Source organism: Astatotilapia calliptera, chromosome 5 (assembly GCF_900246225.1).
Source record: "Astatotilapia calliptera chromosome 5, fAstCal1.2, whole genome shotgun sequence".
Taxonomy (NCBI): Eukaryota; Metazoa; Chordata; class Actinopteri; order Cichliformes; family Cichlidae; genus Astatotilapia; species Astatotilapia calliptera.
This window is the reverse complement of record NC_039306.1, coordinates 11,576,717-11,604,403: the sequence shown is the minus strand read 5'-3', so window position 1 is coordinate 11,604,403 and position 27,687 is coordinate 11,576,717. Positions and strand designations below refer to the sequence as shown.

The 27,687-nt window shown below is 42.5% G+C and overlaps 1 protein-coding gene across 3 annotated transcripts in view; it reads right to left on the bottom strand.

Annotated features, from left to right (window-relative positions):
* stab1 (stabilin 1) overlaps positions 1-27,687 on the bottom strand; it is a 183,689-nt gene that overhangs the window by 63,139 nt on the left and 92,863 nt on the right. For all 3 annotated transcript variants that reach the window (XM_026167240.1, XM_026167243.1, XM_026167242.1), the window contains 8 exons: positions 24,817-24,963; positions 22,908-22,964; positions 22,674-22,833; positions 20,887-21,036; positions 18,159-18,263; positions 10,236-10,352; positions 7,797-7,929; positions 7,605-7,665 (listed from right to left, as the gene is read on the bottom strand). In XM_026167240.1, the coding sequence (XP_026023025.1) occupies positions 7,605-7,665; positions 7,797-7,929; positions 10,236-10,352; positions 18,159-18,263; positions 20,887-21,036; positions 22,674-22,833; positions 22,908-22,964; positions 24,817-24,963 (930 nt within the window). The remainder of the gene's footprint in view (positions 1-7,604; positions 7,666-7,796; positions 7,930-10,235; positions 10,353-18,158; positions 18,264-20,886; positions 21,037-22,673; positions 22,834-22,907; positions 22,965-24,816; positions 24,964-27,687) is intronic.

Sequence of the window (27,687 nt, the reverse complement as noted above, 5' to 3'; positions counted from 1 at the left end):
TCCAGCCAGGTTTCAGTGAAAATCATGCACGAACAGTTATTAAAAGTCCGTCGAGTGGCGATCTGCAGTCGTATTTCATCCAGTTTGTAACGGATTGAACGGGCGTTGGAGAGGAATATGATCGGGAGTGGTGGTTTAAACGGACTAGTCTTTAGCCGTGCCCACAGGCCTCCCCGCTTGCCTCTCTTCTGCCTCCGCTCGCAACGTCTCCTCCTGCGGCTTGCTGTTGCGGGTAGCCCCGGGGGTTGCTTAACAATCTCCGGGGGGATGAGATACTCGGATGTTAGTTGAAGATCTCCACGGCTTAGTTGTAGTAGATCATCTCTGTTGTATTGAAGTAACCCCAGACTGTGTGAAATAATACACAGTACCACCAAAAGTGCAAAAGTGTAGGAGCTCCGGGCCGCTGCGTCTGTGCGCGCCGCCATCTTAAATCTTTGTAGATTCCTGTTACTTTACTGATTACTTATTTTCAAAAGTAATTAATTACTTAGTTACTTTTTAAAAACACGATTTACAACCTGAAGAGGTGATAAAGCGATAGAACTTTCAGCCCAATTCTACTTTTTCTGCATAATCCATCATACAAAATGTAATCAAATGGAAAAACCTCTTTTTTTAACTTGTTTTATTAGTTTTAATCTTTTAACTTTATGCATCAAGCAAAAAATTTATTATATGCAACATTCTCTGACTGGAAGAGATTTGTTTATTATTTAAACCTATTTTCTGCACATTCCAGCACATAAAATAAAATATTTTTTGTGTTTACACTCAGTCTTTCAAATAGATGCAAGTAAAACACAGCAGAAAATAAATAAAGTCAAAGACTCAGTGGTCCTTTTGCTCTATTTTCACCTGTAAAGCAGGACTGGGTAGGCGGAGGTTTACCCTGGTGCAGGTGTGCTGCGGTCAAATTATCCACACCACCGCCGCGCTATGAAGTCTGGGATATGTTGGGCCATGAAGGCTATGCCGACCCATCCTTAAAATTCAGGGAAATTAAGGACGCATTTGAGGGCCGTATTTCGAGCAGCCTTGGTCGTATCGCTGTGACGTAATCGGCCTTAAAATGCGGCCTTTAAGGCTGCAGACCCCAAATCCGGTCATTGGTACTTCCTGGCTTGTGTAGTTACTAGGTAACAGAAGCTCAACACTGCCCCTAGCGTCCTGGAGCACTTTCCGTTGTGTTTTGGAATTTGCAAGTGTTTTGGGGTTTGCATGTGTTTTGGAGTTTGCAAGTGTTTTGGAGTTTGCATGTGCTTTGTCTCTAGGGGCCACCGTATATAAGCGGGTTAATTGCAGTGTTAGTGGTGCTGCACAGAAATGTTTTTGATGCAGGTAGCTCCATGCCCTCCTGGGTTTTAATTGCACCTTAGAACACACATGCATCAACACTACAATGAGCGGGTGGAGGGAGGTTTGGAGTCTTCTCCCACCCCCATTCTCTGCGGCCTGCTGGAGCGGGAGGGCTAGGTGGAGTTGGCCGTCCGACTGCGGTCTGGAGTGTGGGGCCTCCCTGCTGCTACGGAGTCGGGGTGGTCTGCCTCTCCCCACCGCAGGGAAAAGGGTAACACCACCTGGGTCTGGGTGCAGTTCCCCCCTCCAGGAGCAAGGGTACCTAGACCTGGTTTGTAGAGTACGCTTGGGGAGTGTGATCATGTGTACAGCGTCTCTTTATGTCTGTCTCCACGTTGGTTGAGTGTGGAGTGAGTGCATATGAGAGCATGAGGGGGGGAATGGATGTTTGTGTCTGTGTGTGCCTGTATGTCTGTGTCTATATGTCAGGTTGGGTATCAGACGCCACCTCTCTGGGGACACCTCAGGCCCTCCAAGGTTTGGAGGCCTATCTCCACCTACCACCACTTCCCCTGCCAGTGGCGGACTCCCTCAGGTGTCGGTGCGTTGGTGGTTCTTTGTGTCTGGGGGTGGGCGTCCAGGTACACACCGGCTCACTCCTTGGCGGCCGCTTATCGGGGCCTGGAGCCTGGGGCTCGCTCGGGCCCCTTCGGGGGTGGGGTGCCCCCGGCCTCTCGGCCTGGGGCTCGGTCACTCAGGCACAGCTGGCGGCCGGCGGAGCTCACGGGCGCGTCACTGCAACTCCCCCTGGCTTCTGCTCCGCGGCTGCTGAGTGAACCCTCATCTGGGACTCTCCTCAGCTCTTACTGGAACAGTGGCGCGGCTGCCCCTCTGTTGGTCTTCCATGGTCTCTTGTGTTCTGGGGGCCTCTGGATGTCTGGAGTTTTGATCTCCTCCATACCTGCTTCACACCCTGGAGGACGGGGCTGTGGCCCCCCCACACTCCCTAGCAGATCGTTACATGGAGAAACCTTTGGAATACAAGCGCGCTGATCCACACAGGTATGCACACGGGTGTTCACTGCTCGTAGACCCAAATTACACCTTTCTTGGCTGCTACTTCGAAGCACATCTGTCCTGCGTGCTGCACAACAACATTGAATATTTAGTATTTACTGCTGTTTACACCTAGCTAGATTAATGCGACGGTGTTGTGTTTAGTATGTTGCTTTGTTTTTTTTTTTTGTCTTTTTTTGCTTGTTTTCTATTCTTCTCTCAACAGGTGATCCAGGAGATTTTTATTTTTTTTTCTCCCCCCCTTTCTCACTGTCCCTCTCCCCTTCTGTTTTTCCTTTCCTTCCTCTTTCTTTCTCCCTTTCCTATCTCTCACTCATGTCTGTCCCGTCTGTAACATCTGAAAATAAAATATAATAAATAATAAAAAAAAAAAGAAAAAAAAGAAAAAAAAAGAAATGTTTTTGATGCTGAAATGCAGTAGAATTGGTTACAGATTTACTGTAAAGGACACTCATATACAATGATTATTTTGTAGGTTTATTCTTGCGAGAGTGCAAGGTAACCAAAAGGGTTTGAGCTATGGACCTAATTGAATGTTTGTGTTGTTAAAAGAGAAATGTGTGCATCTAAATGAAAAGAAAAGGACGTTGTTAAACTCTGTTAATAAATCAGACGAGGAAGAGCCTGCAGACCAAACGCAACTGATGTCTCCTGTCTCTGCTTTTCTGTTAAAAAACAGTTTAAAAACAGACCCCATCGAAGGCCTGTAACATATGCATGTACGTAGAACCTCAGCTACTGTTGTATATATTGTATTATATATTGTTTTTTTATTATTATTAATATTTATTTATTATTCATTTATTTTGTATTTCTTTATATTTTTGGTATGCTCTTTGTGTTCTACTGCTATCTGTACCTGAGCTGTGGTAAAGCACAAATTTCCTCGCCGTGGGATCAGTAGTCTTATCTTATCTCTTATCTTATCTAATGCAAATAAGCCATGGGTGACTAAGGACATCAAAGCCCTCCTCAATGACAAAAAGAGGACCTTCAGGGCAATAGAGAGTAGGTGAGAATGGTTCAGGCATTATTGAAGGGGAGAGGCTATGGACAATTATAGGAGAAAGCTAGAGTGGAAACTCCAATAGAATAGCATGAAGAGATATGTGGAGTGGCATAAAGACTCCACTCACGCAAGTCTGCATGACCAGGTGGGGTCCAGTCTCTGTGTCCTAAAGACCTGTACCCCCCAGTTTTGTGGAGTCTTTCATAAACTGTTTATGATGAGTCTGAGTCTGCAGAGGATTCCAGTACTATGGAAGACGTCATTCCTCGTTCCTGTACCAAAGATGCCACGTCCCGGTGGCCCCCAGGATTACAGACCTGTAGTGCTGACTTCCCACATCATGAAGACACTGGAAAGACTCATTCTTCACCACCATCCTCATTCAACTTATAGTCAGGCCACACCAGGATCCCCTTCAGTTCAGTTACCAGCATCTCCTCTGAGTTGAGGACTGTTGAGGATTGTTAGTTAGGTGATAGGAAGACCACAATATGTGCATTTTCAAAATTATGTGTCTGATAAGGTGATCAGCAACACAGTGGGAACATGAGGGGCTGTCATTTCCTCTTCACCCTCTACACCACAGACTTCAGCCACTTCACAGAGACCTGCCATTTTCAGACGTTTTCTAATGACTCTGCAGTGGTTGGATGCATCAGTGAGGGTGATGAGACAGAGTACTGCGCTGTGGTGGACTCCTTTGTCACATGGTGTGAGCAGAATCCTCTGCAGTTCAGTGTGATAAAGACCAAAGTATTGATTGTTGACTTTAGGGGGACCAGGAAACCTTTGACCCCTGTTTCAATCCAGGGGATCAATGTGGACATTGGGGAGCACTATAAATACTTTGGAGAACACATTGACAATAAACTGGACTGGATTAAAAATACCACTGCACTTTACAGGAAGGGCCAGAGTCATCTCTATTTTCAGAGGCCTTTTAACGTCTGACGGTGAGAGAGCAAAAGAGAGGGAGAGTTTTGAGATATGAGAGATTTGTGATGTTTAGCGTGTTTGGAGTGTGTAGTTAGTGTGTTGTCTTGTTTAGTTAGTGTGTAGTGTAGTCGATAGTTTTGTTGTTGAACTATAACTAATTACTTTTTCAAAGCAACTTGCCCAACACTGATGTTCAGTGAGAGACCGAGATTACCCAAATGCACCACTGCACAATGCAGGAAATCATTCCTGTGCCTGTGGTGGTACAACTCCTCTATCTAATGCACAGTACACACATCCTTAATATCTGCACATCCTCTAGAGAGAAATAACAAAATGACAAAGTTCAACAGTTTACAGTACAATTGTCACGGCCAGGCAGATCAGCTGCACGCTGATCAGCACGCTCTGTTTCTCTCTCTCTTCCTCTCTCTCTCCTCTTCTCTGTCGCCGGGGCGGAACTCACTGTGGGTTCATGCCCTCAGGAGATGAGACACCTGGGTCTCATTAAGATGATCAGCATTTAAGCCAGGAGGTGACTGCTGTTCATCGCTGGATCATTGTCTACCACGCGTTAGTGAAGCTACTGCAAGTCGAGTTAAGTGTGTTTCCTTTGTGCGTTGTATTTAACCCCGTCTCCCTGTCTACAGAGCTCCCTGGATTTTCCCCCCGTGTGATTCCCTAGTGGCAGCCAGTGATCGTGTGTGTGGATGACCTGAAGAACGCATGCTTTTCCCCTGGACTTCCCTTGAGCTCCTTTTCCCTCACGCAGCTGTACATAGCACTCCCCCCCCCCCCCCCCCCCCCCCCGCACCTTCTTGTATATACACCTGGTGAATTGTAAATAAATCTTTCTTGTGTGCATCTGAGCCCGGAGTCCTGCGCTTGAGTCCTCCTCCAAACCGTAACAACAATTTTAGCCACATATATGAATTTTGTCTTATATACTGCAATATTTAATTGAGCTAATTTGTTATATTTTGTTATATTTTGAAACGTTGTAATATATTGTATTATTTAATTTAGCTAAGTTAGTTACTGTTCTTACTGTCTTGAAGCAAGTGTAACTGCATAATTTCCTCAGGGATTAATAAAGTATTTACCACATTGGTGGTGGTCAGAGGGCCCGGTGGCACCAGTGTCTGGCAGCCTCGCCTCTGTCAGTGCGCCCCAGGGCAGCTGTGGCTTCAATGTAGCTTGCCATCACCAGTGTGTGAATGTGTGTGTGTGTGTGTGTGTGTGTGTGAATGGGTGGATGACTGAACATGTAAAGTGCTTTGGGGTCCTTAGGGACCAAGTAAAGCGCTATACAAATGCAGGCCATTTTAAAGTATTCTAATTCTGATGCTGAAAGATGCTACAGGCAGCATTACAATCTTCTCAGCTTCACAGCTTCTCCAGACCCTTTCACATCTGTCACATGTGCTCAGGGTGAACCTGCTCTCATCCGTGAAAAGCACAGGGCACCACTGGTGGAGCTGCCAATTCTGGTATTCTATGACAAATGCCAATATTGCTCATGGTAGTAGTAGTGACACGAACCCTAGCTACATGCAAAACGTATATGTCCGAAAAGACATGGACAGAAAAATACGCCTGTGGCCCACACCTATAAAACCTGAGGATTGTCTCACCGTTGTCCCTCTAGTGAATCTGTTGTTGATTTCATTAACACCAAAGCAGCTGAAAGTGATTAACAACCCCCTCTGGTACTTAGCTGAGAAGAACAATAGAAGAAGTTTATGAAGTTTAAATGATATGATGCTATACTATGATTAAAAAGTTTTAGTAAATTTTTTTAGCAGTGTACTTAGCCATGTTTTTAAAAAATGTTATCCAAATCGATTAAGTTCTGCATCAGCACCCAGCAGTGCTTGAATTGGAATAACCCCACAAATAAGATCTTTAATTTCAGTTTAGGTTGCACCAATAGAGCACTTAATTGTGCTGTAATATACACATATATATTGCCTGTCCTGTCTGGAAGTGTAGCAATCAGGGTTGTTGTCTGAAGGCCAAACTAAATGCCCAGCAGATTTATTTTCCAAAGTCTACCATTACGGCTTTTGCTATACTGGTCCACTTGATACTCATATTTATTTTGATTTTTATTAGGTTTTTAAATTTTATGAGTTATTACAATCAGAATGCAAAAGACGGAAATAAAGAAAGAAAGAGAAGTTGGTGAGAAAGTAGGCAAAAGGAGAGGGAGAGAAAAACAGGGAAGAGAGAGAGAAAAAACACTGAAAATCTGCTGAAAAAAACAAGCAAAAAACAACACAGCATGGAAACCACGGCAACAACCAACATATGCATAAATAGCGGTAAATAATAAATATTAAATGCTACTGAGCAGCACACAGTATTAATGATACATGACACATAATGTGTGTCTGTGAGTACCTGTTTGTACACCTGTGTGAGCTGAGCCCCGGGCCAAATAGACCTGAGGGCTCCCCACCCCCAGAAACAGCCCAACAAAGCCAAGGGGGCCCGGCTCAGCCAAGCTGCTGTCGGGAATGATCCACTACGCATTTGAGCACCCAGCCCCAGACACAGAGAACCACCAATGCACCAGCGGAGTTGGGGGACCACCTGGACCTGCAGCAGTAGGGAAACCCACCAGCCCAGACCCCGACCAGAGGGCCATTTCCTCCTCCCGGCCCACTACCCCAGACGGCGAACAGAGAACGGGTTTTAAGATTTGTGCTTTGATTTAAGCAAGTTCTCCTTTGCGCTTTTCCAGTATAATAGCTGGAAATCCTGTTCTTGGTTATGCCGACTGCCAAATGTGCAGCCATAGTAATTCCTCCCATTTAATGAAGTGCTTGTCATTTATTTCAGTTGGGAGTCTTTGAAACAGCTATAATAACCAGGTAAAGATGATCAACTTGAGATATGAAACTTAATAAGACTTAATTAAATTCTATCTCCTAATGTAATTCCCAGTTTTCAGTTTTTTTAAGTCAATTAATTTAATCAATTTAATTCAGCTCCACTCAACAAAATGAATGCACACAAATGATGCATTTTTTATAGTTTGGCTTTTTCTCATATAGATGACATCTGACAATTTCAATATTTACTACTTCTGCTCTATATCCCACTCTCAGTCTGAACTAGCATATGATGCATTTCCTGTATATTTAGTATAATCAGATTTAATTTAATTAAACTCTAAACAACTTGAAAAGAAAAAAAATGAAATTTTATTCACTTCTTTGCTGACGTTTGCTGCACTGCTGCAGATTTTACTGGATAAAGATGAAAAACATTTACTCACTGGACCAGTGAACTTGCAGGAGGCAAAGTCGCTGCAGCCACCATTTGGCTCTTCAGTACATCTGGAGAGCAGACAGAAAAACAGCCTGATGTCACGTCCCCAAAAGTAAACACCTCACGTTGATTTAATGAAGGCAACAAGGAAGCCAGAAAAAAAAACGTATTTAAGACAAAGATGAAAGGCCACACCGACCTGTTAATGGGACTGCAGGAGTAGCCATCTCCCTGGTAATCACTGCGGCAGGTGCAGTTGACGACGAGTCCCGTCTGGTTGCAGTCCGCATTCACATGGCAGCCGCCGTTGTACTCGGAGCAAAGGTCTGGAGCTGCAGAGTGTTTTTAATAAAACTGTCATCTGATTCATTATAAATGCTGGCTCAGTTTAAGGTAAGCATCAGCTCGCCACATGTACAACATCTGGAGCCTGAAACAAATGTGAACTGTTTTGATGCTTTTCTACAGCAACCAAATTATCAATCAGAACAGGAGTGCCACTGAGGAGAGAAAACAAATCTGATACTGAAAAACTAGAAGGATGAAAATATTTTAAGAAAAACAAACTGTCACAGAGCTCTTTCTTAAAATGCTCCAAAAACAGTTTGATTAATTCTGCCAGTCTGCTAATGTGCACAACAAGAACATTTACAGAAAGAATGACAGGTTACTGTAGTCAAAGAAAATAATAAGGGATAAAAACTATAAATGAAAAGGGATTATGGCAACAGTAGGGCCAAAAAAAAAAAATGTTTATGCTTTTAAAAAATTACTGAAACAATTGATTTTTTACAATCTTTGTTATTTTGATTAGAAGGGAGGCCAAAACCTGGTTGGGGTGGGGCGGGGCACACCACCATTTTCTTTTTTGTATGCTGAAAAACTCTGGATTGTAAGGTTAATCAAGTGTTGACCAGTATTGTAATGAATCACATGGACGCTTATCACTTGCATATGCTCAAATGTTGGGCAAGCTAATTAAACTGATTTAATTAGACCCCCTGGTTCACTGCCAGGGAGGCTAATCTTCCTCTAATCTAAGGGCTGAACTGGCCTCTTGTACTGCAATGCCAGGGTTAATAAGTTACAAATCAGCCATCAAAGACTAACAGGTGAATATACTTTGTCTCTTCTCCACCAACACATTCCTGGTTCTGTTATCTTTTAATCAGAGATAAATTACTATCATTGGAGCCTTCAAACTTAATTCACTGAAGCCATTTAAATGCACCAAGTGTTTACTGTACCAGCTCAGAAGAGACGATCCAAGCACAGGACGCAGCAGGGTAACAGTTAAAAATCAAGATTATTGATCCAGACTGAGGTCAGCTAATTAAAGAAACAAAACACAAGAGGAACAAGGGGATACACAAAGAAGAAACCTAGGACTAGAAGGAAACAAAACAATATATCAAGAATACTAACAGAAAGTTAGAACAGCTGACTGGGAAGAATTCAACACAATCTAATACGAAATAAAGGGAAACTGGGGAATACATTTACAGAGGTGAGTAGCTGGTGTGCAAGAAAACTTGTGGGAACTAGAATCAAGGGTGGAAGTAGACAGAGTTAATAAAATAAAAAAGGAACTGTGGAATGGCTGCTGTTTATGTTGTATGACGCTGATGATGTCATGCTGTTTCGGGTTGTATTAGAAAAAGTAAAACATTGTCAGAGTGTAGCAGAAACAACAGTGGATGTGACACAACCACCAATCTCGACCGATCCCTGTTGATGAGTGGTTGTTAGGTGATCATATGCTACACTTTTTGGTGTAGTATCTGATCATCCTTGTGATTTAAACACTGCAGTCACTCGTAAATTACAACCAAGTGGTATTAAGACCTGAAAAATTCAATGAAATGCAGGTTTATTTACCCCAAGTACCTTTAGGAAACTGGCATCAACAGTTGCCTAAAGGGACTTTATGAAGTAAAGACCCTACAGTGTTCAGGAGAAAACCCTGACAATCGAACAAGCCCCTGGAATAAGCCTGCAGTGATGGTTTAAAGGATTCTAATGACATGTAGCAGTTGTAGATCTACATGTTGGGAGTGGAAAAAGTTTCATGGAGGGGGAACGCTCAGTCTAACGCATGAAGTCCCACAGCAGTCTGAAACTACACTGTCTGATGGCATCATGTCAACATGGACTAAAATCTCTGAGCAATGTTTCAGCACCTTGTTGAATTTGAATAAAAGCAGAACTGAAACAAAAAAAAGGGGGGGAACCTGGTTCAAGCATATTGTACATATTAAAGTGTATTTTTGCATTATTAATATTAGATTTACGGATTATTTTTCTTAACCGTGGATAGAAAGCAGTGAAGACAGGAAAGTCAGGGGACAGCGGGCAAGGGAAGACACACCATGGGTCAGAGTTGAACCTGGACCGCTGCATTTCAGCCTTGTAGCCTATAGTTGCATGCAAATCTCAGAGGTGGTTTTTCACCTTCAAGGTGAATTTTCTTCATCTCAACGAGTTACTTATTGGAACCACAGCTGGACCCGGATGATCAAAACTTACCAGAGCTTCCTCTTACTTCTGTGACTACAAAGCACTCTAATCTCTTCTAAATCTATTATTGCATGACCACCGTTAGGATGATGTGTGTTTTTAAACAATGGACAACACTCACGTGGCTCTGGAGTGCAGAAGGTGCCATTCCCCTGGAATCCCGGTTTACACAGACAACCAGCACCTAGCACACAGTCAGCCTGAGCGTGGCACTGCCGGCACTCCTCTGGGATTGAGCCTAGAAAGGCAGACGGGGGAATTATCTCAGTAGAAGATAACAAGTCAAATCCAGTCAAGTCAAAGTTTATTTATATAGCACATTTAAAAGACTAGTGTACATCAAAGTGCTTCACAATAAAACCGCAGTGCGGGCAGAACAAAGAACAAATAGTACAATTATACTTAAAATTGCATTTACATGGTGTAAGGCAGGCCGAATGAAGGTCAAACTAATTTGTTTCAAAAGCTAAGTTAAACAAGTGTGTTTTTAAACGGGATTTGAATGATTGAATTGATTCCGAAGTACGGATTTCGACTGGGAGATTATTCCAGAGTCTAGGGGCAGCGATGGCAAATGCACGGTCACCTCTGGTTTTTAAACGAGACCTTGGTTGCATTAGGAGCAGTTGGCTGGAGGATCTTAGTGCTCTCTTTGGGTTGTACGGATAGAGGCGATCAGTTAAGTAGCTAGGGGCCAGGTTATTTAGAATTTTAAAAGTGAGCAGAAGGATTTTGAAATCAATGCGATATTTGACGGGAAGCCAGTGTAGGTTAGCGAGGATGGGGTGATGAGCTCATGCTTTCTAGTGCCGATTAAGAGGAGGCCCAGGTAAAGAGAGTTACAATAGTCCAATGAGGAGTGATGAAGGCATGGATAAGTTTTTCAAGTTCTTTATGTGGTAAATAGGGCTTAGCTAACAAGAGTAAACAGGGCTTTAAGATAAAACTCACAGGTTTATTTAAGGAATGTTTTTGTGAATCCAACCTAGAAACTTTCAGAAAACAAAAGCATTCAACATGGATCCAGAATCCTCGTTTTGTTTGCATAGACCATTTGCACTTGGACTTCCTACACTGTGGTCTCTTAAATTTGAATTTCGTTATGAGCAAGAAGACAAGGTCTCAGGGATCCAAATCCAAAGTAGGTCTTAATCTGAGTGAAGACTGTGTTGCCATCATCTCCTGGCATGATGGCACAACATCAAGTTTCAGGTAGTTTCCAGCGAATGTTCTTCAGATGCCTCAGGTGTTACAGAAAAAAAAAGAAAACAAATGACACTCATATTCTTGTTCACACTCCCGGCCTGATGCACTGCTTTTCGACTTGGAAACTTTGACTCCTCCACTGAAAACTCCTCTCTGGACTCTGGGTTGTCGCTGGAGAGCCGACTCTCATCACTGGGGTAATTCCTCTCCTTGAAAGTTGGTGACGTTCAAGGACTTTGGTGAAATTGCAGCAAATTACATCCAAGTAGTCATACCATGATTTCCATGTAGTGATCTAAAAGCAGTAGCAACACTGGAAACGAACTGCACCCAAATTTTAGGGGTTTTCTGTGTTTTTTAATGGGCAGTCTTAAGTAAAAAAAAAAAACATGGTTGGAATTATGTTGATCAAATACTGAAATAGATTATTTAACATGATTATCCATGCACTCAAACATCATGCATTTATTAAACTGTCTTTGCATCTAAATTAACGATAAATACATTGAAAACAAAAAACAGGAGGAGGTTGGCGGTGTTTTTGACCATAAAGGTAGTCTCACAGGAAGAACCACTGGTCCCTGCTGACCTGCAGCCTCTCCGTTGTGAGGTGGAGGTTTGGACAAGGACAAAAAGAGGTGCAGTTGGCAACGGGCTCGCATATCTCCAGAGACGAGTACAGAAGCTACTGAAAGAGAGCCGAAGCTAAAAATTAAATTACATCTCAAGCACACACTGCCAAAAGTGGACCAGGTAGTAGATGCTGAGGGATCTGGAGACAAAGGAAGCTGCAGCTGTTCATGATCGTTTCACATCATGACTTTAAGCTCCTCTTTATAAATCTTACTGATGAAAGTCTGGCTCAAGACGATCTAAACAGCGAATGAGTTTTGGCTGTAAATGAAAGGGCTGTGCTCGTTTTATAACACAAGACAGAACAGACCAGAAGAGCTTTGTAGCAAAGATAAAAGCAACAAGTCATTGCTGTATCTCATTATCTTCTTAACTGTTAAAAGCCAAAAACCTAACTGAAACTAAAATGAGTCACTCAGATGTGGTTTTCATCGTATCTCATCACTGTTTGGCTGGAACAGAGAAAAACTGGTTAAAATGTTGAGGATAGCCCTAAGTTGTTTTTATTAGTTTAACAAGCCCTTTAGAATCAGAATCAGAATCAGAATGGGGTTTATTGCCAAATGTTGAGCAGGTTTACAACATTAGGAAATTGCTGCGGTGCTTCAGTGCAAACATAGTGTCATAAATAGCACTTAAATAGACATGAAAAAATAAAAGTAGGGATAAGAATTAAAAGTGCTACGTAGAAAGATATGTGCATGAGCTATGCATGAGATATATACATGAGAATAAGAATTAAGAGTGCTACGTTGAAAGATATATACATGAGTGCAGATGGTGATCAGTGCCAAACATGGAATGATGCAGTGAACACAGCGTAGGGTCATGTGTTAGTGGCGGGGACAGTCATACGGTTATTGTTCATGTGTCCAACAGCAGAGGGGAAGAAACTGTTCTTATGGCGAGAGGTTCTGGTGCGAATGGACCGGAGCCTCCTGCCTGAGGGGAGCAGGTCAAACAGACTGTGTCCAGGGTGAGAAGGGTCAGCTGAGATCCGAGCTGCATGCCGCAATGTCCTGGAGGTGTACAGGTCCTGCAAAGATGGGAGTCTGCAGCCAATCACCTTCTCAGCAGAGCGCACAACACGCTGCAGTCTCTGTTTGTCCCTGATAGTGGCTCCAGCGTACCACACGGTGATGGAGGAGGTGAGGATGGACTCGATGATTGCAGTGTAGAACTGCATCCAGGGCTCTAGAGTGCGACCAATTTGGTCGCAAATGCGACCAAATTTTTCAGTGGTGCGACTAAAAATAAATATTTGGTCGCACAGGTGCGACCAACTGTTCCGGTAACAAAAAAAAAATCTCTGTAACTCTCCGTGTGGTCAACAACAGACACACATTATGCCCCTATCGTGGACTAAACCAATCAGAGATAGTCAGGGGCGGGACCTCTCTGATTGGCCGTGGTCCAGTTGAAAGTGCAGGTGGAAGAGAGAGGTGAGTAGCTTGAATAAAGCGATATCAATTCATTAACGGATTCCACACAAAGACCTAAACACGGAGCGGACCCAACACATCAGAATCAGCTTCGTCTTTCTCGGCTTTCTCACCCGACGGCCTGAACACGGACACGCTGTCGGAGCTTAGCGATTCTTCGGGTCCGCGCTGTGTTTACGTCTTTTTGCGCTGATTCTGAGCTGCAGGTTTTGCCTCTCTCCAACCAAAATTCACCGAGCCAACAGCAAAAGAAGCAGCAAACTGCGCTTCACATTTGATCAATGTCGTCATGAATTCCCTCTGACTTTTGCTGTTTTGCTTCCACCACGATAAAAATCACACTTCCTGCACAGCTCTCTCTCTCTCTGTACTTCAGGAACAGTTTCCCGTCTCAAATCTGTTTTCTGCATTATTCATTCGCTTATTACCCACCAGTCTAGCGTTGTTTACAGCGCTTTTTCTTTTTTCACTTAAATGACCTCGGACAAGAAAGCCTAATTTCTGCTGTTCAATACTGAAGAAATTTAAATTTCTTAAAATTATGCAAAATTACAGAATATTTTTAAGGTTATCTGCTATAAAAAGCCAGACCAGGAAAATCTCCTTCATGTTTTCCTGTGTTTTATTCTCAGTTACTTTCACACAAAGGCATCTGCTGTGATTTTCACAATTCTGATGAAGTCTCATGTGTATCAGTACTGATAAATGATCAGAATTATAATATTTCTGACTGTCTGAGGCTAAATTGAATCAAATCAGGACTTTGAGAACCGGAATTGAATGGATTAAAGAAATCAGTGATGATACTCAGCCCTAGTGAGCAGCCTAGGCCTGAGAGAAGTGGATGTACTGTAGCTGTGGGTAATAAGAAAAGATGAAAAGAACTATTGATAACTTTTTTGTTAAGTTAAGGCCTGATCTGTCTGAAATTCATAGCCAGTGCTCTGACACGGTGCCATCAATATTTGAATGCTGAAAAAGCACAGTGTATCCAGAAAACACATTATATGCTGCAGTAAATGCACTGCCCAAGTGTCCCCTCTCCCCACGGCCTTTCAGCAGCAGACAGCAGCAAACAGGTCGTCAGAGGAGGCCAAGATGATGATTAAGTTTTTAACATTTTCTACAATATTGACAAAGCACTTTAAGCACAAGTTTGTTAGTTAATAATTTAGAAATTAATATTGTCTGTATGGACTTCCCCCCCCCCAAAGAAAGTGCACATGTAAAACTGCGGTGTTAAGCGATGCGGTTGAAAAATTTGAGTGCGCCTAAATTTTTAAAGTTAGGCGTACCGGTGCGCCCATGTCAAAAAGTTAGTCTAGAGCCCTGGCATCATCGTCCGTGTTGGCAGGTTGAATTTCTTCAGCTGCCTCAGGAAGTACATCCTCTGCTGGGCTTTCTTGATGACGGAGGTGATGGTGGGCTCCCACTTCAGGTCCTGGGTGATGGTGGTACCCAGGAAGCGGAATGAGTCCACAGAGGTGATGGGGGTGTCAGTCAGGATGATGGGGGGGAGTGGGGCTGTGTGCTTCCTGAAGTCCACAATAATCTCCACTGTCTTCTGGGCATTCAGCACCAGGTTGTTGTGGCTGCACCAGGACACCAGACGTTCAACCTCCCTCCTGTAGGCAGACTCATCCCCGTCCGAGATGAGTCCAATAACGGTGGTGTCATCTGCAAACTTGATTAGCTTGACAGACTGGTGGGTGGAGGTGCAGCAGTTGGTGTACAGGGAGAAGAGCAGAGGAGAAAGAACACAGCCCTGAGGGGAGCCGGTGCTGATGGTCCGGGAGTCCGAGACATTCTTTCCCAGCCTCACATGCTGCTTCCTGTCCGTCAGGAAGTCAGTGATCCACCGGCAGATGGGATCAGGCACATTCATCTGGGAAAGCTTGTCTCTTTAAGGTGGAGAATAGTTATAGCAGATGGGTGGAGCTTCTGAGATAAGACATTAGGGACAATTTCCCCCCTAAATGACAACATACACTGATGAGGCATAACCTTATGACCTTTTTCTTTTGCTGCCAAAACAGCCCTGACCCATGTTCCCTCTAAGCTGCGGCACGTGCGCAATTGCGCACTGCTGGCACGGTCTCTGCGCACAGAAAATCTGCTTTGCACACAAAAAAACTAACCTGAATTGAAATTAAAATTAATACTTTAACAATTCTGTTTTGCAGTGTTAGTCAGTGAGTGACTGGCTGCTCCCATATGGGATTAGAACACCTTATCCCATAGTTCAGCCAATAATGTGTATATACGCAGCCAATCAACGTCGTTAACAGGCTATGACAGCGTCCTTATGTGCCGACACCGGTGTTTGAGCTGGCAAAGCAGCGTGGCTGATGTGGAGTGAAGCCACGTTAATGACAACGTGTACAACCACTGGAGATGTGAGCAGGACAGACGGAACAATTCACGGAAAAAGTGTGGACTTTATAACAGTTTTTAAATTGTGCTGATAGGCCACGTAAAACCAGAGTTATCATAAAAATATCTGCAATGTTTGTTTTTCTTCCTGAATACTGTCGTTGTTTATATTTACTGCGGGAAGAAACTGTAAAAACGGCGTTTTATAAGGAAAAAAAGCTCGAAATCACTCTCCGCCTGTGAGCAAAAACAAACCCCACCCCCCTGTCCCTTTCCTATTCGTCCAAAAAAGTACCATGTCGACCAATCAAAAAATGATATGGCAACGTGGCATCTAGTTGTTAAGAAACGGGGGTAAGTTTTAGGAGTGTTTTGAGACGTGAGAGATTTGAGACATGTAGCGCAAATCATGTGTAGTTAGTGTGTAGTGTAGTCAATAGTTTTGTTGTGTGTGTCAGAACAATGAGTCGACTGCTGAATGTTATAGGAGTGACACATCTCCTGTTGTCAGGCCTGCAGGTATCAGGCTGTTGTTCTCCTTTATCTCATAGTGGACAGAAATTGTTTTTTGGAGTGGCACAAATAATTTGTGTGTCGTCAGATTTGATGCAGAACAGCTGATTGTTCTGTAAATAGTTTGAAATGTTTATTTAAAAATGCCTTGGCTGCATTTAAAAGAAATAGCTGCAAAAAACTTTGTTGTTTCCCAAACTGAGTTACTTTTTTGAAGAACTATATAATTAATTGCCCAACATTGGCCATTATATACTGTAGTTTGCAGACAGAGTTACAGGACTCTCTCCCAGACCACAGACTCATAATACATATCAGAGCTTTATAAAAAAAATTAAAAAAGAAAGAAAGTTGTGTTCTCAAAATTGGAGTTCAAGTTATTTTTACTTCAAATAGTGTTAACATACTACACAGGTCAATGACTAGATTTTTTTTTTTAATTTTCATTGTAAGTGGGCTAAAGCAGTTGATTAAAAGTAGTCTAACATAAATGTAAATGCTGTAATTTAATTATTTTAATAAACCATGTAACTTGGCTGGATTGGATGCCGGCGTAACCACAGTACACACGTCTGATGTCGCTCACAGTGGTCCAAGGGATCGCTCAGGGAGTTTGTGTGTTCGCTCAGATACATTAAAAATTAGAGGGAACATTGGCTCTGACCCATCAAGACTTGGACCCCTGAGAGTGTGCTATGGTTATCAGAGAGATCTGGGAAATTACAGGCAATCAACACCTCAAACTCGTTGCTCTGCTCCTCAGGCAGGCAGCGCACATTATCCTACTGAACCATTTACTGTTTCCATGAAAGGGTCTACATGGTCTGCAGCAGTGCTTAGGTAGGTGGGACCTAACAAAGTAGCATCCACATGAAGGGCAAGACCTAAGGATTCCCAGCAGAACATTGCCCAAAGCATTACACTGCCTCCAGAGGCTTAACTTTGTCCCACAGTCCATAGTGTGTGATTCATCAGGCCAAGGCACCTTCTTTCATTGCTCTGTGGTCCAGGTCTGATGCTCTCATGTCCATTGTTGGTGCTTTTGGTGGTGGACTGGGGTCACCAAGGGCATCCTGACTGGTCTGCAGCCCAATGTGCAACAAACTGTGATGAACTGTTTATCCTGATATCTTTCTATCAGAACCAGAACAAACTTTTTCTGCAGGATAGGTTACAGTAGCATCTGTTGGATCAGAAAACACAGGTCAGCCTTCACTTCCCATCAGTGAGTCTTGGCTGCCCATGACCCTGTAACTGTTTCACCACTGCAGACCAGGAACACCCAATAAGAGCTGCTCTGATGCAGTCGACTCCATTTTTCCTGCTTCTAACAGATCAACTGTGAGGACAAAATGTGCACTTTATCCCGAATATAGTCCACCCACTAACAGGTGCCATGATGAAGAGATAATAAGTGTTATTCATTTTATCTGTCAGTGGTCATAATGTTATGCCCGACCTGTGTACAAAGCCATGAAGATAGTCTGCTCATACAGTAGGTATTACAGACACTCACCTCATTATTTGCAACTCCGACCTTATTTAAAGTAAATATTCACCACTGTAACAGTATACATGACAAAATAAAAGAAAGCACCTCAGATTCATTGTTTTATAATAACTTGGTTAAGGTTTAAAATGACCACGGGCTTGGTTTAGGGATAATTTAACCATGCCTTAATGGTTACCAAGGTATCCATCTGTTTAAAAAAATTGTGAGCTTTATTTAAGAAATAATAAACAAAAATCATACATTTGTAGATGTTTTAGAATTTTTACAACCTCAGTACCAACCAGTGGCTCTTTTCATGAGCTTTGTTGACCATTAAAACCCGATCAGGGTCTCATATCTTTGTGCATTCAAGAAGAAATCTCACCTATTTTGTTCTGGCAGCGATTGCCCTCCCAGCCCGGCTTGCAGATACACTGTCCAGATCCTCCAATGCCATCATTGCACCTTCCCTGGTTCCTGCAGGAACAGGCTGAGAGAGACAAACAAGACTTGACTTGAAGAGTAGAAAAAAACTGTGAAATGAGCATTTAGAGCAGCCTGAAGCCTGAGCTTTGGGCTCACATCTGGATTATGTTTTATATGAGCAACATTATTTTTAAAATATAAAAAATGAAAAGCAGATAAGGTCCACTTCATAAATCACACAGCATAAATCTAATTTTTTGTCATATTTCTTATTTTAATATTATGCTTTTGATTTTATTTATGCTCCAAGGATCTATGGTGGTGAGCTGTCTGTGAACCTGAGTCACATTTGCAGCCCGAGTCTGACAGAGGAGAACAAATCAGCGTTATAGATAACATCCTTTCTACCAGAGAAGCTGACACCATCAGAGCTTAACAATTATCGACCAGCTGTTCTCACGTCGCATGTGAAGAAGGTACTGGAAACACCAGTTTTGGCTCACCTGAGACCACAGGTGGAAACATCTATTGATCCTCTGCAGTTTGTACACCAACCAAATCTGGGAGTGGATGATTCAATCATCTCCATGCTGCAGAGAACCTACTCCCAATCTGGAGAGTAACAGCTGCATAGTGAGGATACTTTCTATGATTTATCAAGTAAATTTGAAATGATTCAGCTGCTGCTTCTGAGCGAGAAGCTCCTGAAAATATCAGTGAACACGTCCACCATCTCATGGATTACTGACTACCTGACAGCCAGTCTTCAGTATGTTAGAATGGCATAGCTCTGTCAGATTTGGTGGTTACAGTGTAGCTTGCCATCACCAGTGTGTGAATGGGTGGATGACTGAATGTAGTGTAAAGCACTTTGGGGTCCATAGGGACTAAGTAAAGCGCTATACAAATAAAGGCCATTTACCATCAAGGATGGCTACATGGCCCATGTCTATCCTGGGACAGGATGCCGATGTGGTGGAGGAGTACAAGTAGCCGAGCATCCACATGAAAAACAGACTAAACTGGAAGGATGTATACAAGAAGGGGTGAGCAGGTTCTTCAACATGTGCAGAAACATAATGGACATTTTCTATCAGTCAGCTGTGAGAAACATCAGAGCTGGTAAGAGAAGGTCACTGCACCAGCTGTTATCCATAATGGATAATCCTGGCCACCCTCTGCACTGCTTACTAGGAGGCAGCGGAGCATCTTCCCCAAAAGACTGATTCAGCTCTGCTGCCACAAGAACAGAGACAGGAAAGCTTCATGTTGTCACCATCTTTAATACAATATATCATCTTTCAAGCTGAGAGACATCTGTCAGATATAATTATTAGTATTATTATTATTATTGTTAATAATACTAATATTTTAATTTCTGTAACACACGACTTAATAATCATGGGTTAATTAAATATTACATAAATGCTGTTTTTTTCATCAAAAGTTTCATTGTTTTTTATAAGAGCTGTTATGCAACAGCTTCACTTTAACTAAAGCTGCAGAGTGCTCTTTGCAGACCTCAATCTGCTCTGGATGAATTGAGCAACCATGGCGACGTGTTTTGTTCCTGCTGTGACGAAGAGTTTCAAATCGACTCCAGCTCTAACTGACACCTCTGCTGTCTCCTCCAAAGCGAGGACACACCTGTGTTCCTCTGTGGAGAAACACTGAGTTGGATTTAATAAAGACTGTTAAACTCAAACAGGCAAAGATGAGCATTCGTATCCACATTTAAAGAAAAACAAAAAAATCTGCTCTGGTGGTTTGGCTCTAAGCGAAGACAGCTGGCAGGTTTGTCCTGAGCTGGAAACACACCCAGCTGTGTGATGGTGAGTGTGGAGTGTTGCCATGGTGACAGACTGCTGGAGAGCTGATGGGGGTGAGACTGTCTGCTGATGCCAGATTTGCTACTTTCTTTCGCCACAGCGTATTAAAGGGTCACAACGCAGCCATGGTGAATACATCAAAGGGCTGAAACGCACCCTCCTCTTATTTTTACATTTTGTTTTTTTTTAAATACCAAAATCGTGCACCAAATTTATGATTGAGATTTTGCATTTCTATGCACTGCCCCCTGCAGGTGGTAGAGAGCTGCTGCCTCAAGTGCTGCTTTTCATTACACTCACATGTCTCCTCCCTTCCTCAGCTCATCCCAGTCAAGTGGGAGAGTTGTGAGGAAAAGGTGTGAGGATGGAGGAGGAAGCTGTGAAGTGAGAATTCCTCCATTCCAGAGTCAGTCTTCACTTATGGATGTTGCTTGTGATTGTTTTTGATTATCTACTCGTCTTATTTCTAGAAAGGTCAGAGGTCAGATGGCCCAGGATGTGAGTGGGCGTTAAGGCGTCTGGGAGGGGATTTAAAAATTGGATAATAGATGGCAGACAGTTGGTGTCATAAGCCACCGCCTCTGTTCAAAGATGGTGACATCGATGGCTTCTTTCACTCCTCTTTCAAACCACCTGTGAACATTGGCATCCTCGAAAGAGTGACCTTTGTCCTTTAGATGCAGATGAACCGCTGAGTCTTGTCCCATTGAGGGGTTCTTCTATGTTGTGCCATGCATTTATGAAGTGGCTGTTTGGTCTCTCCAACAGCCACTTCTGGAGAGCTGTTGGAGAGCAGACCTTAGGTGCACTCTCTTTGTTTTTCCACTGAGCGATGATAAAAACTAAAAAGCATTTTACCTGTGCAGTTAGGGCCATAGAACCCAGCGACACACAGTTCGCAGGATTCCCCTCTGAATCCGGTGTGGCATCTACATGTTCCAGTACCGAGATTACCGTCGTTGCAGTCGCCATGTTTGCCACAAGGGGCCTCCAAACCACCTGAACAAACTGCAACAGACAGAAGAAAAGGGTCAAAACATAGCATGGAAACAAAGAAAAAAAGAAACTCTCTTCCAGTCTTTATTAACTTTGCTCAGTGGGACCTGACAGAGACGGAAGTCTGTGGGAGAATTCTGCAAAGGTAAACATGGTGGCACAACCAGCCTTACCCAGCTTTCATGTCCCTGTGACCTCTGAAAAAAGGTTTTACTCCAGGGGCTTCAAAACAACTGCCCATAGGCATTACCAAGACGGCTTGCAGTGCTGTGAAAAAGTATTTACCCCCTCCTTGATTTCCTAGCTTTTTACATTTGTCACGTGTAGATAACACAAGTTAAATATAATCTGGTGACAGGGGATTTCGAAGAATCGCCCCACAGTTCTTCAGCTAAGACACCTGAGTTAGAAAACACAAACACTGCAGTCGTCTTTACTCGCGAAGGCAGTCACAGAGCGCTCGTCCTCGCAGGAGGCACTCATGGACTCGCGCTCTGTCACTGTCTGCGTTCTTTATTTATGCAAGCTTGTCACATGTGTGTACAAAGATAACAAAGTTATTCTAGGAACTCAGAGCTGAGGTTCCCCTTTTCTAAGTCTGTATGTTCTTAACATAGAGGAAGCTGTTAGTTGCTAAATAAGTTTATCACACAAGAGTTTATGTGAAAAGTCACGTAGACATGTGGATTGCTTAGTGATCCATAAATTGAGCACATTTCATGTAGCTGATCACACTAGGTACAATTTTCTTCTGACATTCCCTCCTTTTTATCACGAAATGAAATGTACATGTTATCAGTAAGTAACTACTTGTCTTTCACATTTTCAGTTACTACATCATTAGTTGCACTTCATCTTCATCTAACAAATGGGAAAAGAAGTCTTCATGATCCTCATCGGTTTGTGGTACATCTGCATATGCTGTGAGTGATGTCGCTATCATCTGTGAAATTACAGCTTTTAAACAAGGGATAACACAAATAAAGAAAAAGCAAAATAAAACCAGGGAAACTCCAACGCCGATCAACAGTCTCTTGACTGAGCGCTTCTTCCTGGATGAGGATGTTGATGTTTATGTGCACTTTACACAAGCCATTCTGAAAGTGTGATCAGAGATCAGAATTGGTGCACATGTTACAGTGTGTTTCCCATATATGGTTGGTTGTGTTAAACACGTATCTGTATCAGGCATTGTTCATCCAAGGATGGATGTGGTCTTGTGTCATGTCCAGTAGATGTGAGTTGTCATGTGTCCATCTCTTATCTCTGCTCGTGTATTGGTATCTTATTATTATCTTTGTCTAATATTAAAATCTGATTCCTGATCTGAAACATGGCAGTGTGAAATCAGGAAGGGGACAAATACTTTTTCACAGCAGTTTAGAAAGACCGTAAGTCCACATTTTTCTCACTTGGACATTAAACTAAGTAAGCATCAGTAATATCTAGTCAACCAGAAGCGTGACTGATATCTTTGAGAAAACATGCTTTCAATAAAAACTACACAAACTCAACAACTTCCAAACTAAAGCCTGTGACTTTCAGAATTTGTAACTCAGTCTTTAAACAAGCTGCAAAAACCAAGAACATCTCTGTACAAACAAAAGCACAATTCCTCACATAAGTGCCTCCATCCCTTCCCCTCTTACCTTGACAGTCTCGCCCGAAGTGGTTTTTGCAGCACTTCTGTACCCAGCCTGGAAAGCTACAAACTCTCCTACAGCCATATCTGCTGAAACGATCCAGGTCATCATACAAGTATGAGTAGCGATACCTGGAGCGCAAGTTCAAACAGCGCTCCGTCTTTCCCTGGAAGAATACAGAAATGATATTTATCTCCACAGTCTTTGCAGCTAATGCTCACATGCTTTAGCAGACCTTACCGTGTCATAGTGTTTGAAGGGACAGGACGGGGTGAAGATGCAGCTTCCACAGCGCCCCTGAAATATTTAAGACAAGTGAGATAATGATTATTTGTCATGAGATAACAGGGTTAAAGCCCTACTTAATCCACCAGGGCACATGCTAATGTGAGAGCCTTTGTAGTTTTCTGGTGTTGTTAGGATATCTGGGTCGCTGACCCAGTGGTTTTAGTTTTGTACCTTTTATTTGTGCTGTCATCTTAGTTTATTGTGAAAGTTTTGGTTTCTGTTTTGCATTTCTATTTTTCCCCAGTTCTTCTTGGTGTGTGATTATTTAGTTCTGAAGTTTTGGTTTCCTTACTCCCTCTATTCTGTGTCCAGTCAGTGTCTGTGTCTGCCCTGGTCCCACGTCTCTGTTCCCTCTGTTGCAGTGCCTGCTTGTGCGTCTGTAAGTTCAGTCTGTGTTTCCTGTTTTACTTTAAAAATCCGTGTCTCATGTTAATGCGTCTGGTTTTGCTTCCTTTGTCTCATCAGCCCTGATTTGTCCAGCTGTGTTTCCCTCCTGTCTCTCATTCCCTGATTGCTCCCTCTGTGTATATAAGCCCTGTGTTTTCATCTGTCCGTGTTGCGATCTACCCTCATTCATGCTTTGTGGCCTGCCTGCATGCATTCTTTGTAATTTTGAAGTTTGTTACTTTGAGTTCAGCATTACAGCTGTTTTTTTTTGAGTTCACGTTTGTCTCCGGAGTCTGTACTTTGGGTCCCCCTTACCACCACTCCTGCCTGCACACAGCCTTCGCATGACAGGTGTTTATTCACCTGGCGCTCATCCTGGGAATTACACATTATTCAATCCCAACAATTTAGTGAAACAAAGCTTAGCTTAGTTGTTAGCTTGGTTGCTAAAGGTCAGAGGCAATTGTATGATCTATTCCTACTCTACACAAGAAGAAGCTAATAAACAATTTAGCTTCCTAAATTTTAAAATAAATCCTATGATCAAAGATAATCTGTTTTAATTAAAGGATAATTTCAACTTTTATCTAATCTGCTATATGTCTCGGTTCCTTTTCTGTGCATACACTACTGGTCAAAAATTTTAGAACTATTTTTTATTCCATTTTTTTATTAAAGATTATGCAGTTTAATTTCACATTGCACACTGAAATGAAAGCATAGTAAAATAAGCAATTTGAGTTTAAAAAGAAATCATGGACCCTGACTCCAGCACAAACAGCCCCAGACAACCACACTTCCTTGTCGATGTTTGACAGTTGATGCCACACGATGTGGAACCATCCTTTCGCCTACCTGACGGCATACAAAGATCCTGTATGATGAACTGAAGATTTCAAAATATGATTCATCAGTCCATAAAACTTTTTTTTCAGTCTTCAGTGGTCCGATGGCAGTGTTTCATGGCCCAGACAAGCCTCTTTGTCTTATTCTGATGTCTTAGCAATAGCTTTCTTGCTGCAACCTGTCAAACCCGTGGTTCAAAGTCTTCTCTACACAGCTGAAACTGAGACTTGCTTACCTGCTTACTTACTCTGAACCAGAACTTGGAGCTATACTATATAAATAATACTTAATTTATTGTATTCATTCTAAATTTGGGTTAAGTTTCACCATTTACATAAGCATTTCCATTTGTTATGTTTAGCTTAATTTTTTACCTGCAGTAACAAACACTTTCCCTAGCCTTGTCTAATCAGTCTAAATCAAAACTAACGAACCCAATAAACAGATTTCTTTTTTTATTTTGAGAACCTTTTGATTATAATTTTGAAAATCAGATGAAAATAAACAACATAATTTCTTTAGTAAATTACATCACTGCATTTACTAATGCTGTTGGGGCACACAGTAAAAATGACTCCCCCAGTGGCGGTACTGGTGTTGAAGTGGTAGCATTGTTAGTGTTACTCACGTAAGTGGTTCTGTTCTCGATGGTGTCACAGAATGCCCCGAGGCCAGCAGGTTCCAGCAGCTGGTCGATGCCATAGGCCACGCCATTCTGGAAGTTCAGGTAGCGGTCCACTACCTTGGCCTCATTTTCATTTATTACTACTGAACCCTAAAAACAGACACACATTTTAAAAAAATACAACTACTAAGCAATAACAGAGTAGACTAAAATGGAAACCATTCAGTAGAGACAACAGAGTGATGTTATGATCATTTTGTTGGTGGTGTAAAAACAAACAGCAGGAGTTTTGTGAATATTCACAATACACTATATAACCAAAAGTATTCGCTCGGGTTTAATATGATCTCAACCCACCCTGTGCAGCTATATCAGCTTCAACTCTTCTGGGAATGCTTTCCACAAGGTTTAAGAGCATGTGTTTATAGGAATTTTTGACCATTCTTCCAGAAGTGGATTAGTGAGGTCAGACACTGATGTTGGACAAGAAATCCTAGCTCGCAGTTTCCAGTTTAATTCATCCCAAAGGTGTTCTGTCAAGCTAAGGTCAGGACTCTGTGGAGGCCAGTCAAGTTCTTCCACACCAAACTTGCCATCCATGTCTTTATGGCTCTTGCATGTTGACTGGTGTGCAGTCATCTTGGAACAGGAAGGAGCGTTCCCCAAATTGTTACCACAAAGTTGGGAGCATGAAATTGTTCAAAATGTTTAGATATGCTGAAGCATTAAGAGTTCCTTTCACTGGAACGAAGAGACTGAGCCCAACTTCTGAAAAACAACCCCACATCATAAACCACATCCACCAAACTTTACACTTGGCACAGTGCAGTGCCAAACCCAGACTCCTTTATTGGAGCGCCAGACGGAGAGGTGCGATTCAGTTACTCCCTTTATTGTCAACCAGAACTTGGGGCTATACGCAATTCGTCACTTCTAGAGTCCAGTGGTGGTGTACTTTACACTACTACATCCACACTTTGCATTGCACTCATTGATGTAAGACTTGAATGCAGCTGCTTGGCTATAGAAACCCATTCTGTAATGTTCTGATCTAAACTGAAGGTCACATTCAGAGGTCTGTAGCAACTGACTCTACAGAAAGTTGGGGGCTTCTGTGCACTATGTGCCTCAGCATCAGGTACAAAGCTGGAATTCACTGAGCTCCTGAATTCACAAATCTTTGTAGAAGCAGTCTGCATGCCTATGTGCTTGATTTTATACACCTGTGGTCCTCTTGCTAGCCATCTCTCGTTCACTGTAAGAAACCTCGGAGTGTTCTTGGATAGCTCTTTTAAATCAGAGAAACAGGTCTCCACTGGGGTAAAAAAAACAGCTTTTACCAGTTGCGTCAGATATCTAAAGCAAAGCCGTTCCTTCCTTTAAGGAGAAACGTATCCACGCATTCATCACATCCAGACTGGACTACTACGACTCCCTCTACTTGGGCCTCCAACACTCTTCTCTTTACCGGCTTCAGTTAGTTCAAAATGCAGCTGCACGTCTCTTAACAGGTACTAGAATCTATGATCACATCACTCCAATTTTAGCTCCCTGTTAAATTTCCTATAGATTTTAAAATTCTTTTGTTTACTTTTAAATTCTAAATAATTTAGCGTCCAGCTATCTTTCCAAACTCCTCCATTTGTACAATCCAAATAGAGCACTAAGATCTTCAAATAAGATGCTCCTAACATGACCTAGGTCTCGACTGAAGTCCAGAGGTGACCGGGCCTTTGCAACCGTAGCGCCTAGACTCTGGAATAACCTCCCTGCTCATATTCATACCTCCGAGTCTATCCAGTCTTTTAAATCTTGTCTTAAAACCTATTTTTTTTTACTTAGATTCTAACTAGTTGGCTATTATCTGGCTTGTGTTGTCACCGATTGTTTCCTGCCCTGTTTTTTCTTGTTGTTTTGTTTTAATTGTCTCATGCTTTTACTCTGTCTGACTCTGAAGCACTATGGTCAACTTTGTTGTTTCTAATATGTGCTATAGAAATAAATTTTGATTTGATTTGATGACAGTGAGCAGAACACTTGAATTCAATTATTTGAATGGGTGAGGTAATACTTTTGCAGACATCTCGTGTTTACAGACCTGTAAAATCACTGCATGATCAATCAGTTGATAAAAGTAATTCACTCACGGGTCTGTTTATAACATGTGCCAACCACACAGTAACTAGGCCCTTGTAGTACCTACTTATGACAGACATTAAAATTATCTGTGGGCTAAGCTTTGACTTTCCTGTCTGTGTAAAATGGTAACATGTTCTTATATAGCACTTTTCTATTTTATCTGAGCACTGAAAGTGTTTTATAAAACATATCTTATTCACCCTTTCACACATGCATTCATTCAATCCTTTTCTAGCTAACATTCACGCACATTCATACTCTGATGAATGCATTTTGCCCAAGGATACCTTGGCACGCAAACTGGATCAGAAAGGGAGCAAACGACCAACTTTCCAAATGGTAGATGACCTGCACTACCTCCTCAGCTATAGCCACCCCCACATTAGTTCTTGCAACCAATTGCATTCTTCATTGATGCATGAATTGAGTGAACCACCAATAAGAGTCATATCAGAGTTTTTGAGGTTTCCACATTCAGAGACAAAGTTTTGAAAAGAGTAAGGTTTTCTAGGCAGGAGTTCCTCCATGAGAACTCTGACGCTCATTAGTCAGTACTTGTAGGAACCCGCTGGGGGTGGACTTGCTTTGGGGTAGAGGCAGAGAGAGCATGTACGGTCATCCAGCCAGTGGCGATGCACAGACTAGGCCCAAGGCCACAGAGCACACACACTGTCATGGGTAAGACCCAAGCAGGGGCACATGGAGCACCTCAGGTGGATAACCTCAGCAGACCCG